General features: G+C 38.0%; 1 protein-coding gene across 1 annotated transcript in view; it reads right to left on the reverse strand.

Moving 5' to 3' along the window:
* The window catches only part of rimbp2b (RIMS binding protein 2b), a 55,183-nt gene that overhangs the window by 29,300 nt on the left and 6,810 nt on the right, over positions 1–19,073 (reverse strand). The window contains 1 exon segment of the mRNA XM_055161662.1: positions 17,635–17,760. Within this exon segment, the coding sequence (XP_055017637.1) occupies positions 17,635–17,760 (126 nt within the window).

A 19,073-nucleotide genomic window follows, 5' to 3' on the forward strand; every position in this document is an offset into this window, starting at 1 on the left:
GTCTAAGTCTAAGTCTATATTAAAGGTACACTTAATGCTATCAGCTCAAGTAACAGGTCAGGACTGTGGTTAGGTGATCTAGTTCACCGTAAGAATGAGCTAGTTCACGGTAAAAATAAGCATCTCACAAAGTATTTAGGAGCAATAAAAAGACCTGTAATTTAATGCCATAATGTGGAACATTACAAGCAATAACATCTCCAAGTAGGTCATGGATCCCCTTCAAGTCATGTGCATCTTTAATTGTAAGGAGGGTGTTTTCTTTGTTTCAGGAACGGAACACTGAATTCAACACAACCATCACAAAACAAGGATGAAATAATATTTTTTTTCAAATCATTGAATAGTAGAAGACAAAAATGTAATTAAAGCATTCCCAACACCTGTCCTGGTCCCTAACTATATATGGCTAGGATTAGTGTTAATATATTAATTCTATCTTTGTCATTGTTAAAGTCCAGTCATGCTCTTGATTAAATAAAGCTTATGAACATTAAAAGAGATGTATGGTGTTGCTAGCAGAACCCAGATGGACCTTGTGCTCCCTGCACGTGGCCAGCTCATCCTGTCATTAGTAAGGCCAGTGGACACACAGGTAAATGAGCTGCTGAGATGATGGACTGTCCCGCCAGTCTCTCAGACAGAGCTCCAGCCTCAGGAGACCATGTCAACACCAGAGAGAGAACAGGGGGCAGATACAGGGGGTGAATGAATCATGAATCAGGACTTTACAAGCTGACAGAGGAGAACAAATTTAAGTAAAAATACAGCCATTATAATGTGTATTAAGTACTGATTATACGGGTGGCATACAGATTGTGTGTGTGTGTGTGTGTATATGTATGTGTGTGTGTGTGTGTGCGTGTGTGTGTGTGTGTGTGTGCGCGCGTGTGTGTGTGTGTGTGTGTGTGTGTGTGTGTGTGTGTGTGTGTGTGTGTGTGTGTGCGTGCGTGCGTGCGTGCGTGTGTGTGTGTGTGTGTGCGTGTGTGTGTGTGTAAGGAAATACACAACAGCTCTGCCTGAATGCCTGCATCCAAAACATGTAGGAGTATAGGCAGGTATAAGAAACAAGCCCTAAACAGAATAAGAAAAACAACAACTCAATATGTAAAAAGGAGCAAATTATGTTAACACTGAAAAGTAGTAATACCAATAAGAAAAATGTAAGTTATATCAAAATCTTTGCCATCTGCATAAAAATCTAGTTAAAATCTAACTTCAGAAGTTAAATATGCCACCATCATCTGTCTTTTAGTTTAGCAGATTTTATCCCAGATGGCTTTATTGACATTATCCTTTCTTATTTATCTAAGCTTGGGAATAGCACAAACAGGCTTGTGACTGCTTGTGTTTTTTATGCAAAGTCTATTTAAAACTTATTGCAGTCACATCCATGTAACAAACTAATGTTAGACAATTGTCTCTCCTCAGTAACATCTTTCACAGACTTACAAGCTGTCACTGCTGTTCTACAGGGAGCTGCATTCACATTAGCGCTAGTCTTAGTCACAAACCTGCCATGATCATATAATTCACTTCAGAGCAGACGGCGCATTTGTCTGTCCACACACTTGTTCCTTAGTCAGATAAGCAGATTATGATTCAAAATATTACACTGTGAAGTATCTGATCTGATGCACTCATGTTAATACTAATGTTAAATTATTGAGACTGAGGTGAGATGAGACACAAAACTAAGTAAATAAGACAAGCGATTTTGACATAATTTATATTAAATAATTGGTGTAATTATTGTAATTGTAATTGTAATTGCTTTTTAAACCCACAGCTTTCCAATAAGCGTGTCTCTTAAGGTGTTTTTTTGGTTTAAGCTAAAGCTAAAAACATAGTGGGGAATCTTAATGAATAATTTTTCACATGTGTGCAAAATAATCTTGTAACAATTTTATCTTGCAAGATCTTTCCTCAGTGAAAGGTCAATAGATGAAACTTAATACCATTCAATTATTTCAGAAATAAGGCAGTTTGGGCTGGGAGTGTTTAATTAAGGTCACCGCTATAAAGACACTTCTGTTGTGGTTGTTGATCTGATCGCAATTATGCTATGATTCTCAATTTCTTCATGCACTATTAGCAACCCACACTAAATTACCTTTATTTAAGCATTTCCTATCTTTCCAATGCAGACAGAAAAAGCAGGGGCACAGAATGACAAAGGGGCTGTCAGCAGATGAGGTGGTTCAACTCTCACTTTGATCCAGGGCCAAAGCCTCAGACATATGCTGCTCCATCCGGGGAGGAGGAGCTGCACTGGATGCACTCTGGAGCCCACCATTCCCCTCGCATTCATTAACTACAGTGCAACAGCTGCTGACTAATTAGGTTGTTCGGTAAAACCAGTCAAGTATACCTTAACTTTCACTTTCTTTGTCAAAGAGGGGAACTTAATGTATGGAGAGCTGAGAGATGAGCCACGAGATTGGGCCCACAAGAACGAGACAAGATGAGATTTCTACATTTTTTATTGTGTGATTCAGTTCACAATTTTGGCCTCACCATTTTTATTTACTTTATTTAATATTTCTCACAAGATCTTTTATCTCATTTTCTGTGTGCACAATCTTGCAGTAATTTTGACTCACGAGATCTTGTGGCACAAAATCTTGTCCCATCACTAGTAGACAGTTAATAGCAAGAAAGCAAAGCAGGTCCAATCAAATAAAATTATATGTTTTCATTATCTATTTATGTTACAGAAAGCTCACAGCAAGCCTACAAGCATATTATTGTAGTTGGTGACAGTGTATTTGTTAATGATATAGATCAAAGCTCATCAAGATAGATAAAATCTCTCCTCACTGGCCTTCCTCAATATAACTCAGAGGAGGTGAATGCAGTCACCAAGCAAGAAAAATACTAAGGCGTAAATGTTCTTTGTCATAACTTCTTATTTTTAGTTCTAAAAAATATAAATATAAAGTAGGGTGTTGCCAAACAGAATAAAAAATATAGTTATAGATATATAGTTACATGTGCACTAGACAACTTTTCGTGGAAGGACCACCAACTGTTTGTCTCCATAGAGTTGTAACTTTGCACAGAATGTTCAAGTCTGAATAAATACAACTGTAAGATAGATAACTGTCATGTTATACTGGACCATTCAAGGCAAAGGAATAACATCTTCATGAAGAGCAGCGGGTGACAAACCTCACACCAGAAAAGTTACTTTTCACCTTTAAATAGAGAGAGGACAAAATATACTAAATGGTCACATTTTTCACATAGCACATAGCATTTTTACAACAAGGAACCACTCACCCATTCAAACACACTACAGCAGTGTACACAGACAGTAAGGGTGAGGTGGGTTAAGTGTCTTGCCCAAAGACACAACAACAGCATTCATCTGTGGGAACTGGAATCACACCACCAACCTCCGGGTCAGTGGTTCTGACCACTCAACCAATGATGTTTATGTCGGGAGCGGGATTCGAACTGCCAACCTTTGAATCAGTGGACAAACGCTATTGAGCTACTGCTGCCCTGCCTATGTGCTAGTTGCTTCAAAACATTTAAGCTATCTGGGGAAAACATGCAGTCAGGGTGACCACCTCACCATGAGTAATGCCAATGTGATTTTTATCAAATAATGTCAGTGGTAGATTCTAGCTTTAGTTGCAGTGGACAGGTCAGTGATGTGAGGGGTGTGGACATGAAGGTGTGGGTGAGGAGATCCTGTGTCCAATAATGGGAGACAGGTGGTGCCCAGGAGGAGATAAAGAGTGAAGCGACCACCCCACAGGAGTCTGGCACCAACACCGAGTCAAACTGAGGACACTCTCCCAGAACTGCTGCCAATTTACAGACCACTCAATTAATGGTCATTACCTGGGAGCGGACGTGGTGTCTACATACCCCAACAAGCAAAGCAGGCCAGTACTGAAAGCGAGTAGTGGAAGAATTACATTATGCTAATGGACAAAAGCTATTTTTATTTTTACACTGATCTGAGGCCTGAGAGGTAGAGGTCAGGGCAAGAACAACCACATCCACACACAGCTCAAATAAGTAGATCGTACATGACAGGGGGCAGCAAATGTCAAGTGTAAAAATATACCCAATACTGAGTCACAGAGGCTGGTTGTGTTTACCTTTAGTGAAGCTTTTTTTTATGAGTTTATGTACAGGCATTTATGAAAGTGCTGTGAGTATGCCTGATTGTATATTTGAATAACAAAATAAGAAATGAACAAAAGAATGAACAAATAAAAACAAAATGAATGTGAGGTATTTTGTTTTTCATTTTCCACAAGTTCAGACAGTTTACTGTTTAGAAAAATGATGTTATGTAAAAAGTACATGTAACTGAACTATAGGGTTGATAGTTTGAGTGAGGACAGTAAGAGCATGTTAAGAGAATGGAAATAACAAAGGTATGGTTATTATATGGCAATTACTCATAGGGATGGGACAACTTTTACATTATTTTATGGTAAATTAATTCATAATGAAGCATAACCCTATATAAAGAGATTACCAGTCACATGTACTTTGTTGATAAAGATATTGGAAGAGGGTTGCAAAAGCAAAATGTATTTATCCCTTGCTATCTCAGTTACCATGCTATTTTCATCAAGCAATTACTGTCTACAAAGTAAAGCGTAACAAACTCTTTCATATTTAACTTGCTTATGATCACACAAGAGTTTATGCTCATTTAGAAACTAACTTGACATGAGAGATCCTTTCAATTTATCTTCTTAAGCTTCTTCAATCTGAGCCTGTGGCATCTCAGAAGAAAAGTACAGGGGATTGTGATGTGGGTAAAATATAATGTTAAAGGGAAAAGCATGAACTCTAGGGGTGAAAAATAAAGAGGTAAACTGAGTCGTGTGGGGGGCAGAGTATTTGCATTTAAACCAGGGAACATACGCCACTAAATCACTAAATTGGCTACATTTTTCTTGGTGCCCATCCAGAGATCAGAAAAAGGCTGTCACAAAGGTTTGAGTTATGAGAAGACAAACCACAAAAACAGCTTGACCGACCTGTCAATCACTGCTCTTCTAACACACAGCCAGATTTACATTCAATATAAAACAAAAACAGAGCAAGACTGGTTTTACATTGGCAAATCCCACAGTGAAGAATCAATAGAGAGGAAAGCGAAGCCAGCGTCTTACTGCTAAAGTATATCCCTAACATTCCTTTTCCCCAGAACTAATTCATTTTGCGGCAATTCAGTCTTACGAGCTGGGTGCTTTAATTATTCAAGTGATTATTCCAGCAAAAAGAAAAAATATGACTAAGGCAATCAGTGCTCAGATTTCAGCCTTCCTCACACAATACAAGGGCAGCAGGGGGAAGTAGACATGGACAAATGAATACAACAGCATGCTTCTTCTGGAAATTACTAAAAAAACATTTTCTCACATAAGAAACTGCAGTTTCTGAACTGAAGCCCAAGAATATATCATACATTAAGAAAAACAGAGATTCAACCAAATCTCCCTAAACCTAAATACACACAAGCAGATGCACATTACAAAAGTGCAAACAAAAAATCCTAATGAAACTGAGTACCTACTTAAGTACCAGGCACTGAGAATGAGAACCACAAATTTAAAACATAAAAGAAAATTAAACTGAAATCAAATCCTGTCTTGGTAGCTCACCTGGCAGTGTATTCCGGAGTAACTTGAACAATCGGGCTCATTTGTATGTACCTTTCCAAAATCCAAAATTCTGGGGGACAAAATCTTACTAAATATTCCATTCATACCTTGCTAAAGAGAAAAAACAAACCAATGGCAAAGGAAAACAGATATGACAATACAGCATGAGGAATAAAGGAGCTGCTACGCACTTGGAGACAGCCGTCACTTCCAAGAACAAGCAAGTCTACAAAGAGCAGGAAACTCACTGACAACAAAAGATGACTCCCTCTTCTTCTGTTGTTTCTTGGCCTCCACTGACCTGCCTTCACACTTCAGCACATGCTCAACCACAAACTCAACAGTATTTCACAGCTTTCACTGACTCCCCAACAGACTGTGGTCATCAACAGTCAACAAACAATCAGCACTGAGCAGTTTTGAAGACATAAGCGAACCAAAGCAATAACGAAGAAAATGTTAGGGGAAAAAACAGTTGGAGATTAGCAATCCTCCTGGCCCAGTGACAAGGTTGCATAATAAGTATTTTCTGTATATAGTGTGTGACCCAAACCAAACAAGACTTAGATCACTCAAGCTTTGTGGGAAAAGGATGTTATCTCCGAGCGCATGCATACAAAGGATAAGCTAGCTGAGTTTTGACAGCGCACTAAAAATAGCCGATTCCTAATAGGAAGAAAAAAAAACGGGAGTGCCAGTCAAAATCAGACAAAGTGAGATAAATGTTTTCTCTATAGACTGGCTTGGGAGCTAAGTAAGGGTGTGGCAATTCAAAGCAGCAGAGACAAAAATAATTAGAATCATTAATTACATAAACATAATAAAGGCAATTAAAAAAACAGGGTGCAATCAACTTTGTGCAGCTGTGTTATGTAATTGCGAGCCTTTAGGGCCATGTGTGAGGAAGATGGCAGCAGACGGGCCGGTTGTGTTTTCCGCTGCACATATATGGTCATTAATCACGCTCGGGTCTCTTTGCTCCTTTTCTATTTCCAGAGAAGCTGAAGCCCAAAGGCAGCGGACCTACAGCATGTGCAATGGCAGACTTTTAGCATCCTTTGCAAATGTCATTCAGTGTTACCTCAACCAGTCAACAGAGACATGTCTTTATGGGTGAAATGTGTGCTAATGACTGTAAATTGTCCCTGACCTTTTCTATAAACTTTTATTGTTCAGTGCTCTTGGTGTTGAAATAGATGAGGCATGTCCAGACTATGCAGCCCTCAGACCACTCTTTAAGCAAATTTATGATTTCTTTTACCATCTTTGCGTCATATAGTAGAGAGATAGATCTGATGTAAAGGTTCCAAGCTGGGGTTCATGCATAGACTGTATTAAAAAAAGTGGACTAAGCAAGTGTGATGTCACCCATAGTGTTCAGTGCCACTCAAATGAAGCTTGTGATGTTAACAGTTACAAGAACGAATCTGGAGCCAGGCTCTATATTATGAATAGGATTTTTTGACAGCCAAAATAGAAAAAAAACAAAACATCAGGATCATGTAGAGCGGGTTAATACAAACATTTTAAGACCAAAATGATGAGGCTCACAACAGCAGTTACAGAGAGAGGGGCCACAATATTCCAGTGTGAAACAATGGGAGCCAGGGTCAGAAGGAGCCCGAAGAGCCCACATGCAAACTTCCTATTTGGAACACGGTGGTTAGCATGTCATATTTACGGTCTATGGGTTCACATCTAACCTCTGTTAAATGGTCCTCTGCTTATATATGTTAAAAATATTCGGCTATTGATGAAAAACTTTTGGATGCCTCTGGAATAGATGGATATACTAAACATAGCTGTGTTTCCTCCTCCAGGGAGATACAGGCAAAGAAGCATAGCATAAATAGAAAAGCCAACAGGACACATGAGTAGGTATAATGTATAGTAAAGTGTTGTATTTCCATTCTCTTTGCTCCCTCTCGCTTTCTTGGATGCACGAGATGAGACTTCTGCAGGGTGTGTTGGAGTGTGAGTCATCGCCAGTGCAGGGAGAAAAGGAGGGGAACAGCATTCTTTAAGTCAAACACAGCTCTGATAGCAGCAATGCAGCAGCACACTGTCATACAAAAATCTATTAAGTCATTCTGTGGGGATGCAAAAAGGAGAGGGAGGGCAAGGGAGAGAGAGGGCTAATGCTAACATGCTAACAGTGTTATACAACTAGGACTGGATATCAGACACTGGGGTTAAGGGTTATCTCAAGATTTGAATATTAAGGGACCTGATGTGGTCCTGTTACTAAGCAGAATCCACATTCAGATTCCATGTTGTTTTAAGAGGCATAGGTATAGGTTGATTATATACATATCTATAAACATTAATTTTGAAAATGTACTGAGTGGAACATTTTGAAAGTACAGATATAAGTATAAAATAAAGTTTTGTGCAAATGTACAAGTGCAACATACATGAGTCTATCAACAAACCAGCCCAATTGTTGGCTTCGCTATTCTCACACTCTCACAATTTGCAAGTCTGTGCTGATTCTGATGAAGTAAAAATTATGAATAAAGGGTCATACTAGTACACCTTATTTTCACACCTCTCAATCTCATATGACAAATCGATTTTATTTGCTATAATTTGTAACTCTATTATTGTTCAATTTGATGTACATATAAAGAGACAATAACTGTAAAAAGCCAACAGAACAGCATAATATTTTTAAACTGAACTTACAGCCTCAACATCTACAACAACAGCTGTGTCAGCAAACATGGTAAACAAGTAAAAATACTTTCACAGTAAATACAGCATGTGACCTATTTAAAATCTTATGCCCCTCTACTAGCATTTACCACTAACGAAACCTTTTTGTCCTTACCTTCTCCCACACAGCGACAGTACAGCTCTGAAAGACTAGTTCCCTCATATCTAGACAAGTATCAGACAATACACAGACAGCTTCTAGAAGTCTGTTGAAACTGTAGCGACATATACCCTGGCTGCCTACGTCTTTACACAGAATAATGCCTCAGAGCGCAACCTGATCTAGAAGTTCACCTGAAGTCCGTAGGGCTATCCAAGCCTGATGATTAAATTACTGCACGCAGCCAGAGCCCAGCCGCTCCACAACACAGCAGCAGGTACTAAGTGAATGAGTTTCAAGCAGTAAACATAATCGTTATATCAGAGACTTGTGGTTTGAGCTATATGAAGCCAGCTAAGGTTTGCTTGGACCCCAATATGTTTTCTTTTGTGAATACAGTATATTGACACAGACAGGTGATAACAGATGTGAGGTATAGCATACAGCCAATACAGCAGAGATGTAGTACTTGTACATGAGAGAAGACATGAGAAGACTGGGACTTACTTTCAGGTCTCAAGATCTTGGCACTGTCAATATGATTTTTAAATGATTTCATATGTTTTTAAATTATCTTTTTAAGAGTCAATTCTGTGAACATGGCTATGAAAAATAACAAATCTCTTCTTAAATGAGTTTCACTTGTGACTTGGCCTTGTTTTTTAGAAAATAATGGCTCAACTTGGACTTTATTTTAATTACCTGGAACAATGAGGACTCGGACAATCAGAACGTGACTTGACTACATTGCAAAACAGTGATCTTTATTGGGCTAAAATATATTTAAATATAAGAAAAAAGCCTTCATCATGTTAGTTTTGCCACTAAAAACAAAACCCTTGATAGAAAAAGATTCTGTTCAAACCATTATCCAGTGTTAGCAGTTTTGTATATGGGTCCATTGTCAGTCATTCTAAATTGTCTGGTTTAATGAATTAAAAACACATAAGAAACAAACAAACAAATAAAGCAATAGGGTATCTCACGGAGTTACAGTCAGAATTTGAACTTTTCATTAAGGTTGGGTTTACTACCAAAGATATCAACAGAAAAGGACATGCTGAGAAAGAGCTACATAAGAAAAGGGGAAGAGGAGAAACACAATCTGGCTAAATGACCCTGTAAACAAGCCTTTTGTGGTGAAGTCATTGGATAAAGTCTAGTCATTGCAGTTAAAATCAAGTCAACCAAGTCGTCCTGTCAGGTTCACACTCATCCTGTAGTTGTAGTTAAGAAAAACAAATACTTAAATGAAATATGGCGGCAGAAGCCATATCTCAAATTGTAAATGAGTATTAAGTGTTTAGCATGATCATTACAAAAATCTTTGAGTATGTGTAACTGTCATGAAAATTGCCAAGTCAAAAAGATTCAAGAAAAAAAGAAAAGCTGGAAATGTTAATATTACAAATAAGTATGAATCAATATTAAGCAATTTGTTTAAGAAACACATTAAGCACCTCACAAAAACTGTTAATTTTAACTTGAATTTTAGACAAGTAAGATCCTTCATGACTCTATACGTGGCACGAACGGTTTTACACTCCATAATTCTGTCTCATATAGAGTATTGCATAACCACATGGTCACCTGCTGCTGGCGCAACACTCAAACCAGTCGAATAAGTTTTTTTTAAAAGCCGGAAAAATACTGGATAAGAAACCACTCTCATTTCACAACTGCACTATTTTAGATAAGTACAATTTGCTTAAGTTAAATAATTTTGTTGATTTTAAATATGGATGTTTTATATAAAGTTTTGTATGGACTTGCCCCCCCTCCGTTACAGGATTTTATTAAAATAAAGACAGTCAGTGGGATGGGAACTAGGGCCACAGCCCGGGGAAACTGTGAGGTCCGATCAGAGGCACTAAGTTTTGGAACAGTCTCCCATTATCAATAAGAGAGACTCCAACACTGCCCACTTTCAAATCCCACGTGAACCAGTGGCTAAAGGAAAACCAGACTTGTGGACACTTTTAGTTTAGAACTGTCACTTGTTATTGTTGTTTTTTCTCTGTTAAATTTGTGGTGTTACCTGTCTAAGGACTACAGATGGAAATTTGCATTTTTGCTATAATCTGTCATATTTACACTGCAGTGTTGTAGATGTTCATTAATATGCACTCTCTCCCTATTAAATAAATAAATATATAAATAAATAAAACAAATTTTAATCTTGATAAATTATCTTCCAAATTCAAGAAATAAAATAAAATAAATAATAAGACAGCAAGAAAAAATATAGATATATAAATATAGAAGGAGACAATAGATCCCAGTTGAGCCCTGACTATATTTGCTCCTGTTCTAGTCCAGGTTTAGTTCCACTTTTAGTCCCAGTCTCGTCCTATTTCGATGTGGGATCTGTGCAAGTCTGACACAGCTCATGCAGCCCTCCCTCCGACAGTTTACGACTTACCAGTCATCTTTGGAGTTGGCAGGAGAAACACAGCAGCTATTGAAGGCCTTTCATTTTACATGGTGTAATTAAGGGGAATAATACTGAAGACAATCACCACCTACTGAGAATATTAAACACCTATCATGTGGATGGAATACATAGGTCCGAAATGCCTGATTTTAATTACAAAAAAAGGGATGTTTGCATAATTATGTTTGATCAATTAGAGCAATAGTTAAAAAGAAGATGCAAAGGTAAGAAAAAGGGTCATATACCAGATTGTGTGGGTTAGGATTTACAAAACACAATAGAATAAGTATAACTTATTTGTGTACATATGAAGGCATGCAGTTACATCAGGGGTGTCCAAACTTTTTTCATCAAGGGCCACATATCTAAACACAGACGAAACAGAAGGCCGATCGAGGGCCGTAGACTGATGTTCAGTACAGGGAATAACTGTCTGCATGTTTAACACGTTAGAATGAGCCTTATTGTTATTATATGAGTCTTTATTCATGCTAAGATCCTTAAAACCACACACTAAATATGAAATATTAGCTTTATCAAGGCAGACTTTCAAAAAACTTGCAGTAAAAAATATTTTTTTAATTGATGCAAGGTAATTTGGGCCAATTCACCTGGAAGTCTAAGGGCCAAGACAAATTTGTCTGAGGGCCTCATTTGGCCCCCGGTCCATATTTTGGACATGCATGAGTTACATACATGTACATGTATTTCTCAAACAAGCTTTCCAAAACGCTAGATAAAAGTGCTTAAATATTGTTACTAAGAATAATAGTATTTGCAAAATATAAATAATATTTTTTATATTTCTTGCATTTCTTAACAAATAATGACTGCTTTTCACATCCCAATCTAAGCTCTAAATGCCTTGATATCTTTCCTTTAAATACAGTTAGCTATAGAATTCATAGATCCTTATCTACATACTTCAAAGTATTACTACAGCGTGCCTAAAGCAGATTTCATGGCCTGATTCGTATTGCTTGAATCAAGACTAAATGAATGATAGTATCTAATTATTGTGCTCATCCGTGAACCATCCATTTATCTTGACTGTCCAGCAAAGGATCCTTAATGACATGCTTTCTAACTAACTACCATTTAATAGGAACAACCTGATTAAGCAGCACCTATAGGTCAATAGTGTATAAGTTACCAAAACAAATGGCTTCTGTGTCAATTTTAAAAGTAACATTGGCAAAATACGGAGACAGACATGCTTGATATTTCTTTAGTAGAGCAACAATATCCATTTTGATGCACTGGCTGAATCCATAAATATCATTGGCCAGTCCAAAAATCAATGCAAGGCTGTTACATATTTGAATCCATCTTGAAGGTCACATTACTCATACAACATGCTGTAGCATTCCCACCACAGCCCTGACCATTTCACTGTACACATACCACTATTACAGTGTAGAAACAGTGGTTTGGATAGCTGGACCTTAAAAGGTTGAGTCTTTATGGTTTAGCCTCTGTGTAACATGTGTGCATTATAGATGAGGCAGAGGAGAAGGGGAGTGTTCAAACAAGCACTATCAGTTACCAGAATACCAGTCCAAGTCATTTGCGTCAACACTAACCTCTATAACAAAAGCTGTGTTAAAACAGGACAGGGGCTTACTGGCGCAAATTGAAGTTAAGCTATCTACCGTCTAAAGAAAAAGACTTTATGATTTCTGAATTTGACACATACATTTATCACTCCACTAACAGAGCTAATGAAAATTACATGAACACTTTAGGATCTTGTTCAAACCAGTTACATTATTAACACAGAACATCCATCCTGCACTGAGAGAAAGGGACCTCAAGTACATATATATTTTAATAAGATCAATGTAGAAAATCTCATAATGTCACTGCAAGATAATTGCACAAGACAAAGCAAGATTAGTTATAGATGCATACTTGGTCCATTATTATCAGTGACAGCTTTATTGATTTTGAGGTTAATATTACAAAACAAGAAAAGGTTTCCCTAGTGTGCAGCAATTCAAAACTACAACAACAGTCCAACTGGTAGCAAATCAGCATATCATTATCAAACCAAGTCAAATCATTCATTCACTGGTCTGCTGCTGAAAATGGTGAGTCCACATGTAGATGAAAATCAGGCTATGGAGGCGGGTGCCCTTTGATACTGTCACAATCACAGAGATTCTTTGTCCTCCTGGGTAAAACAATTAGACGTTATCTCACCATTTTAATTAAATTGAGCTGGTGAGGTCGACTATAAGCAGTGTTTTGGTGTTTGCATATTTGGCGCGTGTGATTGTCATCTATGTTCACGCTGGCATCACACAGCCTGTGTCTGTGTATCCCACCAGCTCTGTGCAAACCTGTTAGGGCTGAGAAGCACATGGACTGGTTCCAATAACAACACAATCTAACAGTTTACACTTGATGGCCATATCTCAGTCAGGAAGACAACAGTAACACAAACATGTCTGTGTATGCTGCAGCAGATTGGAAAGAAGATTTTTACACATTTAAACAATACAAAAAAATTTAAAGCCTGTTCTAACACACAGCAGTATCAAGACTTCCCTATTTTGGTGTTGTTATGGGTAATGACCGCCTGTCTAATATGTAGCAACAAATTGCAATATTGTGCACAGCTGACCTTTACATCACAGCTATGATTAACTTCACTCAGCTATTTGAGCAGAGCAGCTCATGTGTTTGATCGGTCCACATAGACCGGGCTTTCCTCCTCCACAAGCATCACCGGCACTGTTTTATTCCTGTTAACTCCTTATGACCTGCTCAGATTTTTGTCTGTTGTCTTTTTCTGTTTCATAAAGAAGAAAATGTTCACTTACTAACAGTGTAATAATCACACATTAAAACGTGCTAGGGCAAATAGATAACCTGTGTTATTCTCTTCACCATACAGAGGTCATAATGTTGATTGTGGGATCAGTGTGTAATGCCAAAGAAGAACAGGGACTTAATGTATCACAGCTAGGGCTACACTTAAGGCCTTACCCATGTACGGTGCAGTCCCGGGTCAGCAGCAGCATCTGAGCATTAATAAGTAGAGGGGTAATTGAATTAAAGGATCAGTGGAAGCCGGTAGTGTAGCTTTAATTTTATTACAACTGATGTAAACATGGAATGGCCCCCAGCATAGGGCCCTCCCACGTCAATATATGAGCAAACAAACAGATGTGTGCAGAAATTAATCATTCCAGACTCTCTGGATGACTAAGATTAAAGTTAAGATTAATTACATGGGCAATAGCAAAATGTATTTAAAGTAAAACAAACAAATGTATAACATCCCCCAAAAACAGAAAAACAAGAGTTGTCCTGAATAGGTGGAAGATGTACTTGAAACAGCTAAGTATCAGCAGAACTACACAACTATAGTGATTAAACGGTGATGATGCCAATCTATGTATTCTTTTGCATATTTATGACGTAGAAACTGGGTTGGTGAGTCACTCAACCATCAGGAGACTGTAGGCAAGGCTGTAGGGCTTTCATTAGTCACACAGTCATGAGGCAGAAGTTAAATTCAGATGGAAACATTCACATCACTAATAAGTCTTGTTGCTTTGCCATCACAGCTGTGACAGTGAGACACCCCCAGAGACAGATGGCCAATGGGTCACAATCTTAGCTTATAAATATTCTGAAGGCTGGCCCAGCACACACAGAAAAACAATGAATATATAGACATAAAATAGTCTGCTGCTGACGCATGAAAAGAAGTGACTTGCCAAAACGTCACATATCATTTTACTGCATAGGGCGGTAAACAAGTACATCTTCTCCACTTTAATCTTTGCAGGCAACGCACGACTCGAAACAAAAAAAGGGTGCGGAAAAATTGCTCAAACACTTGCTCTGACGAGGCTAAGGCTTTGATGGATGCAGGGGTTTCATTTTCTGACGGACTGGTAAGTCTGCCAATTTACCTCAGAAGTTCACCCCTGCAGCTGACAAAGAGGGAGGAGGAGGACAACCCACTCTGCTATCACATAGGATGGAAAAATAAGACATCTTGTAACTTTATCCCTGGTTTTTTTGTAGAACCACTTTGATTTCTGCATAGCAAATAAACAAACCTATTGTTGTGATCTCATTACAAAAGACTGATATGCTTATACAGGTTGCCGACTTGCAATGAGATACGTGAGAATAAGACTACCACACTGGTATCCAGTTATGAAAAAAGTCTTTCCAAATAGCTTTTATAAGGTAGAGCAAACATTGAGTGTAGTTACATTTTCATGGAAGGGTACATCAAACTAAATGATCATGTTTGAAGTAATAAGTGGAGACTCAGAATGGTCACAGAGGAGGAGAAAAAGTGGATTTTAATTGTGAAATGTTAAAAGGCACATGACATTTGAGGGGGGAGAGATAAGAAACTAAATGGATTCAGATGATTTGCTATAGCATCAACTTAAAAGAAATAACTATCATCATTATTAAAACAATGGATGAACTCACATGGACAACTTAAGGGTTCAGCCAAGCACATATTCATTGTACTGCATGAAGAAGCAAATGTTGCTTATAACAAATGATGACAAGGTAATTATCAAGTAGCCCTGTCACAAGGAGGCGTGGGTTTAAAAATAAAGCTCACACCACCCTCATTAGCGAGCAATCACAGTGTAGCTCTAACATCACACCCCTATAGATTACAGCTGGCACACTTCAGCACAAGAAGGTCATGCTCACAGGAGCTTGAGAATTGCATCTTATAACATCTTTACACATACCACCTTATTTAGACAGTATGCAAAATTATTTTTCATTCCAAGACTATTTCAATATGAACTTTATTTGAGCAAAGGATTAACAACATCCAGACAGACCTCAGCTTTGTCAGTATCTTATGTTATTCCAACTGTCAATATAATTTCCCATCACCACTTAAATTGAGCAACTTTTGGTGGAGGGTCTTTGAAATATTTTTCTCCATGAGATGTTATTGCTTTCTCTGGAATATTTCACAGTATGGCATTAAACCTTCTTTTGTCATGGAGATCAAACCAGATGAAATTATAGGTCAGATTTGTGGAGAGGCACCCCCACTCACAGTCAGAATATCAGTTTCTCTTGGGGTTTTTTTGAGATAGAAAACCACCTGTAATAAAATGAATGTAAAGTAGAGCTGTTTAATGTCATACTGGGGAACATTCCAGGCAGAACAATGACATATCCATCAAAACAATCAGGTGACGAACCCTTCACCAGGAAAGTTACACAATATATGTTTAAGTTCTAAACACAGACCCAACTTTTTACATTGGAAACAGCAGGTAGCAACAGACCCATAGAAGTCGTCTCCTGTGAAAACAACTGTCTGCTAAGTGCTAAACATGTGAGACAAAGCAAGCCACCCCTCAACATACACAGACACTGCACTGCTCACAGGCTTAATCAATGCAGCTCATTCATATTGAACCACAGACGTCAGGGGAAGCCGGGGGAATTACAAGCAGCATCCACTGTGAGATCCCAGTCCAGACAAAGCACTACGCTCTGGGAAACCTTTTTACTGTCTATCTCTAAGTGAAAGGCTACAATAAAAAGTATAAACAGAATATGAAAATGTATTAGCTAAATAAAATCTGTAGTAATGTATTTTTAATGTAGAATTTCTCTTGTGTGATTTTGCATCGTAAGCAAAAGCCTATACTGAACTGTGATCATTTCTTGGATACTCCACAATCCACAATAACACTATGTGTATATGTATGTATATATGTATGTATGAAATATGCCAGTAGGCTCATATTTAATTGATTAGTCACAACTAATAAATTATTGAAATAATCATCAACAAAATGCTGACTCTAAAAATTGCCATGTGGTGAGTTTTTTTGACTCAGAAAAGCATAAATTATATCAAAATCTTTTTTAGTGTCATCAGTTATAAATTTTTGAAAAATCTCACATTCACAGGCCTCTACAAATACCTAAGTGATTCATCAAAGAAAATAATCATCAGACACATTGATAAACAAAATAAATGCTGCAGCTCTATATGGGTAATATTCTTTAATACATTATAAAAGACATTATACATATTTGTTGTTATGTGGACTCCATCAGGTTCATCTGCCATGTGTTCTGGGAGTTATATTTTTGTCAAAAGCTCTAGGATTTCAAACAATTCCATTGAGTTTGAGCCAATAATCCTAATAAGATCTTGGTTCAAGATGAAAGATAGAAACAGTGTCCAAGTAATTCCCCTTGTCAGTCAATAGTCCAAGACTAAAATGGGTGGATGAAGAGACAAATGCAGAAAATACTCTTCTTACAGGAAGTGTAAAATCTTTCATCTCAATGATATAACATTTATGAAGTAGAAAATGTATAGAAAAAAGGAAAAAAGATCATTTTATTGAAGTCAGAGGAGGGGTAGTTTTATAATGAAAGGTTGTTTGAAGTTACAGCTGCCAGGTAGGCCAAGGAAGATCCCAGCCATATTTTCCACAAGCCAGTGAGTTTAAAAAATAATATGAACTTCAATATTGACCTCAATTTATCCCAGTGGCATTTTCCGTACAGACCTCTGCAAGTGCAGCTCATTTTGACACTGGGTAAGCAACTGGAGGAAAAAATAATTTACGCTCAACTGTCTAAAGCTTGGAGCAAAACATGAAAGACAAACAAGTGCTCAAAGCAAAGCCTCTACAGCAATCTTCAAATGTGGTTAATAGTCTGTGCTCAGTCCAACACCAACAACATTTATCCCTTTTTCCACGCAGAATACTCACCAGTAACTTCTGCTTTCGGTTTTGATGGCTCCAACTGTCTCTGTTATGTCTGCAGTCCTCTAGAAGATGGGAGCTTTCCAAATGTCGTCTGTGTGGTAATTGCAAGGGTAGAACCTCATTTCTCACCTGAAAAAAAAAAACAAAAAACATTCTTACAACTCTGAATGTCAGAACAATAGTTTCAGCAACTGACTTAATTAGCTTTCTGCAACCTGCTGCTTTTGTCTTTAATAAAATCAAAGCAAAACCTATTATTCATTATCAAAGATACAATGGTTTCACTTACAAAACTTTGTAACTACACCTAAAAATTAAGAGACATCATCACCCTTTAAGCCAAGTTTTCACAAATTCACATATATTTAAGGCACTAAAATAACATCCATATTCCATGTTCAAACATTTAGCAAGCAACCTTGATACCACCTAAACTGCTTGTTATTGCCAAGCTAGTGGAGCTAGCTGGAAATAATAATTCCCTGACTTAAATTATTCATAACTCCAGTCAGGTGGAACCAGATGCGTCTTTTGTGTCATAGAGAGGGAGCTGTAACTCGACTCGAGCATGGAGGGCCCTCTCAGTGTGGCGCTAAAGGCTTGAGGCTTGGACACTGCTGAGCTACAAACAGAACGTAGGATGTCATGACACAGGCCTGGCTGTTTCCATGTGACATTTCCAAGCAAGTGTTTAGAGGGCAAGGCTTGGTTGGGCAGGTCCCCATCAGGGCAGACCGGGAGTTAATTCAGCCTCTGTACTCCTCCCTGACATTGTGACCATGGCAAGGAGCTGACCTTTTTTGTCTATGCCATGTCTCAATGCTGAATACTAACACTGTGGTTCTGTGCCCAACACTCATGGGAACAAGCTGGGTTATTTTTAGCTGCTTGTCCCCAGCTGCACATCTCCAACCCCAGGCCACTGGGCAATTAGTGTTTGTTTCTCATGGTAAGAGGCAGTGCCATAACCTCCTGAATGCAAACACACATCTGGACACGAACTCTCACAATTCTACAATCTATGCCACCAAAGCAAGGCCCAACTCACCTTTACTACATCTAAGTACAGTAAAGGTGGGACAGTAGAGTCTCTCAAACTTTGCTGCCAATACTTTTTCACTCTCTTTTCTCATCTCACAATTTATAAGGCAGGGCAAATTTCTTTGTATAGCATAATTTGTACACAAAGTTATTCAAAGTGCTTTACAGAATAAGAAAGGCATTAAAAACATAAATCATCACCATGAAATTAACTGTATATAAGAAGAGTGCAGAATAAGACATAATGCATCAGCCCTGGCTTTAGCATTGTTCATCCTCTGATTCAAAGGCTGACAGTTGAAATTCCAAATCCCACAGCTGTTGCTGTGTCCTTGGGCAAGACACTTAACTTAAGTGTTTATTTTTGGGGGGTTTTAAGCACTTTGGGTGACTTGAAGGTA

Source organism: Boleophthalmus pectinirostris, unplaced genomic scaffold (genome assembly GCF_026225935.1).
Source record: "Boleophthalmus pectinirostris isolate CB_2022bp ecotype Guang Dong unplaced genomic scaffold, ASM2622593v1 HiC_scaffold_4, whole genome shotgun sequence".
In the NCBI taxonomy this organism is placed as follows: domain Eukaryota; kingdom Metazoa; phylum Chordata; class Actinopteri; order Gobiiformes; family Gobiidae; genus Boleophthalmus; species Boleophthalmus pectinirostris.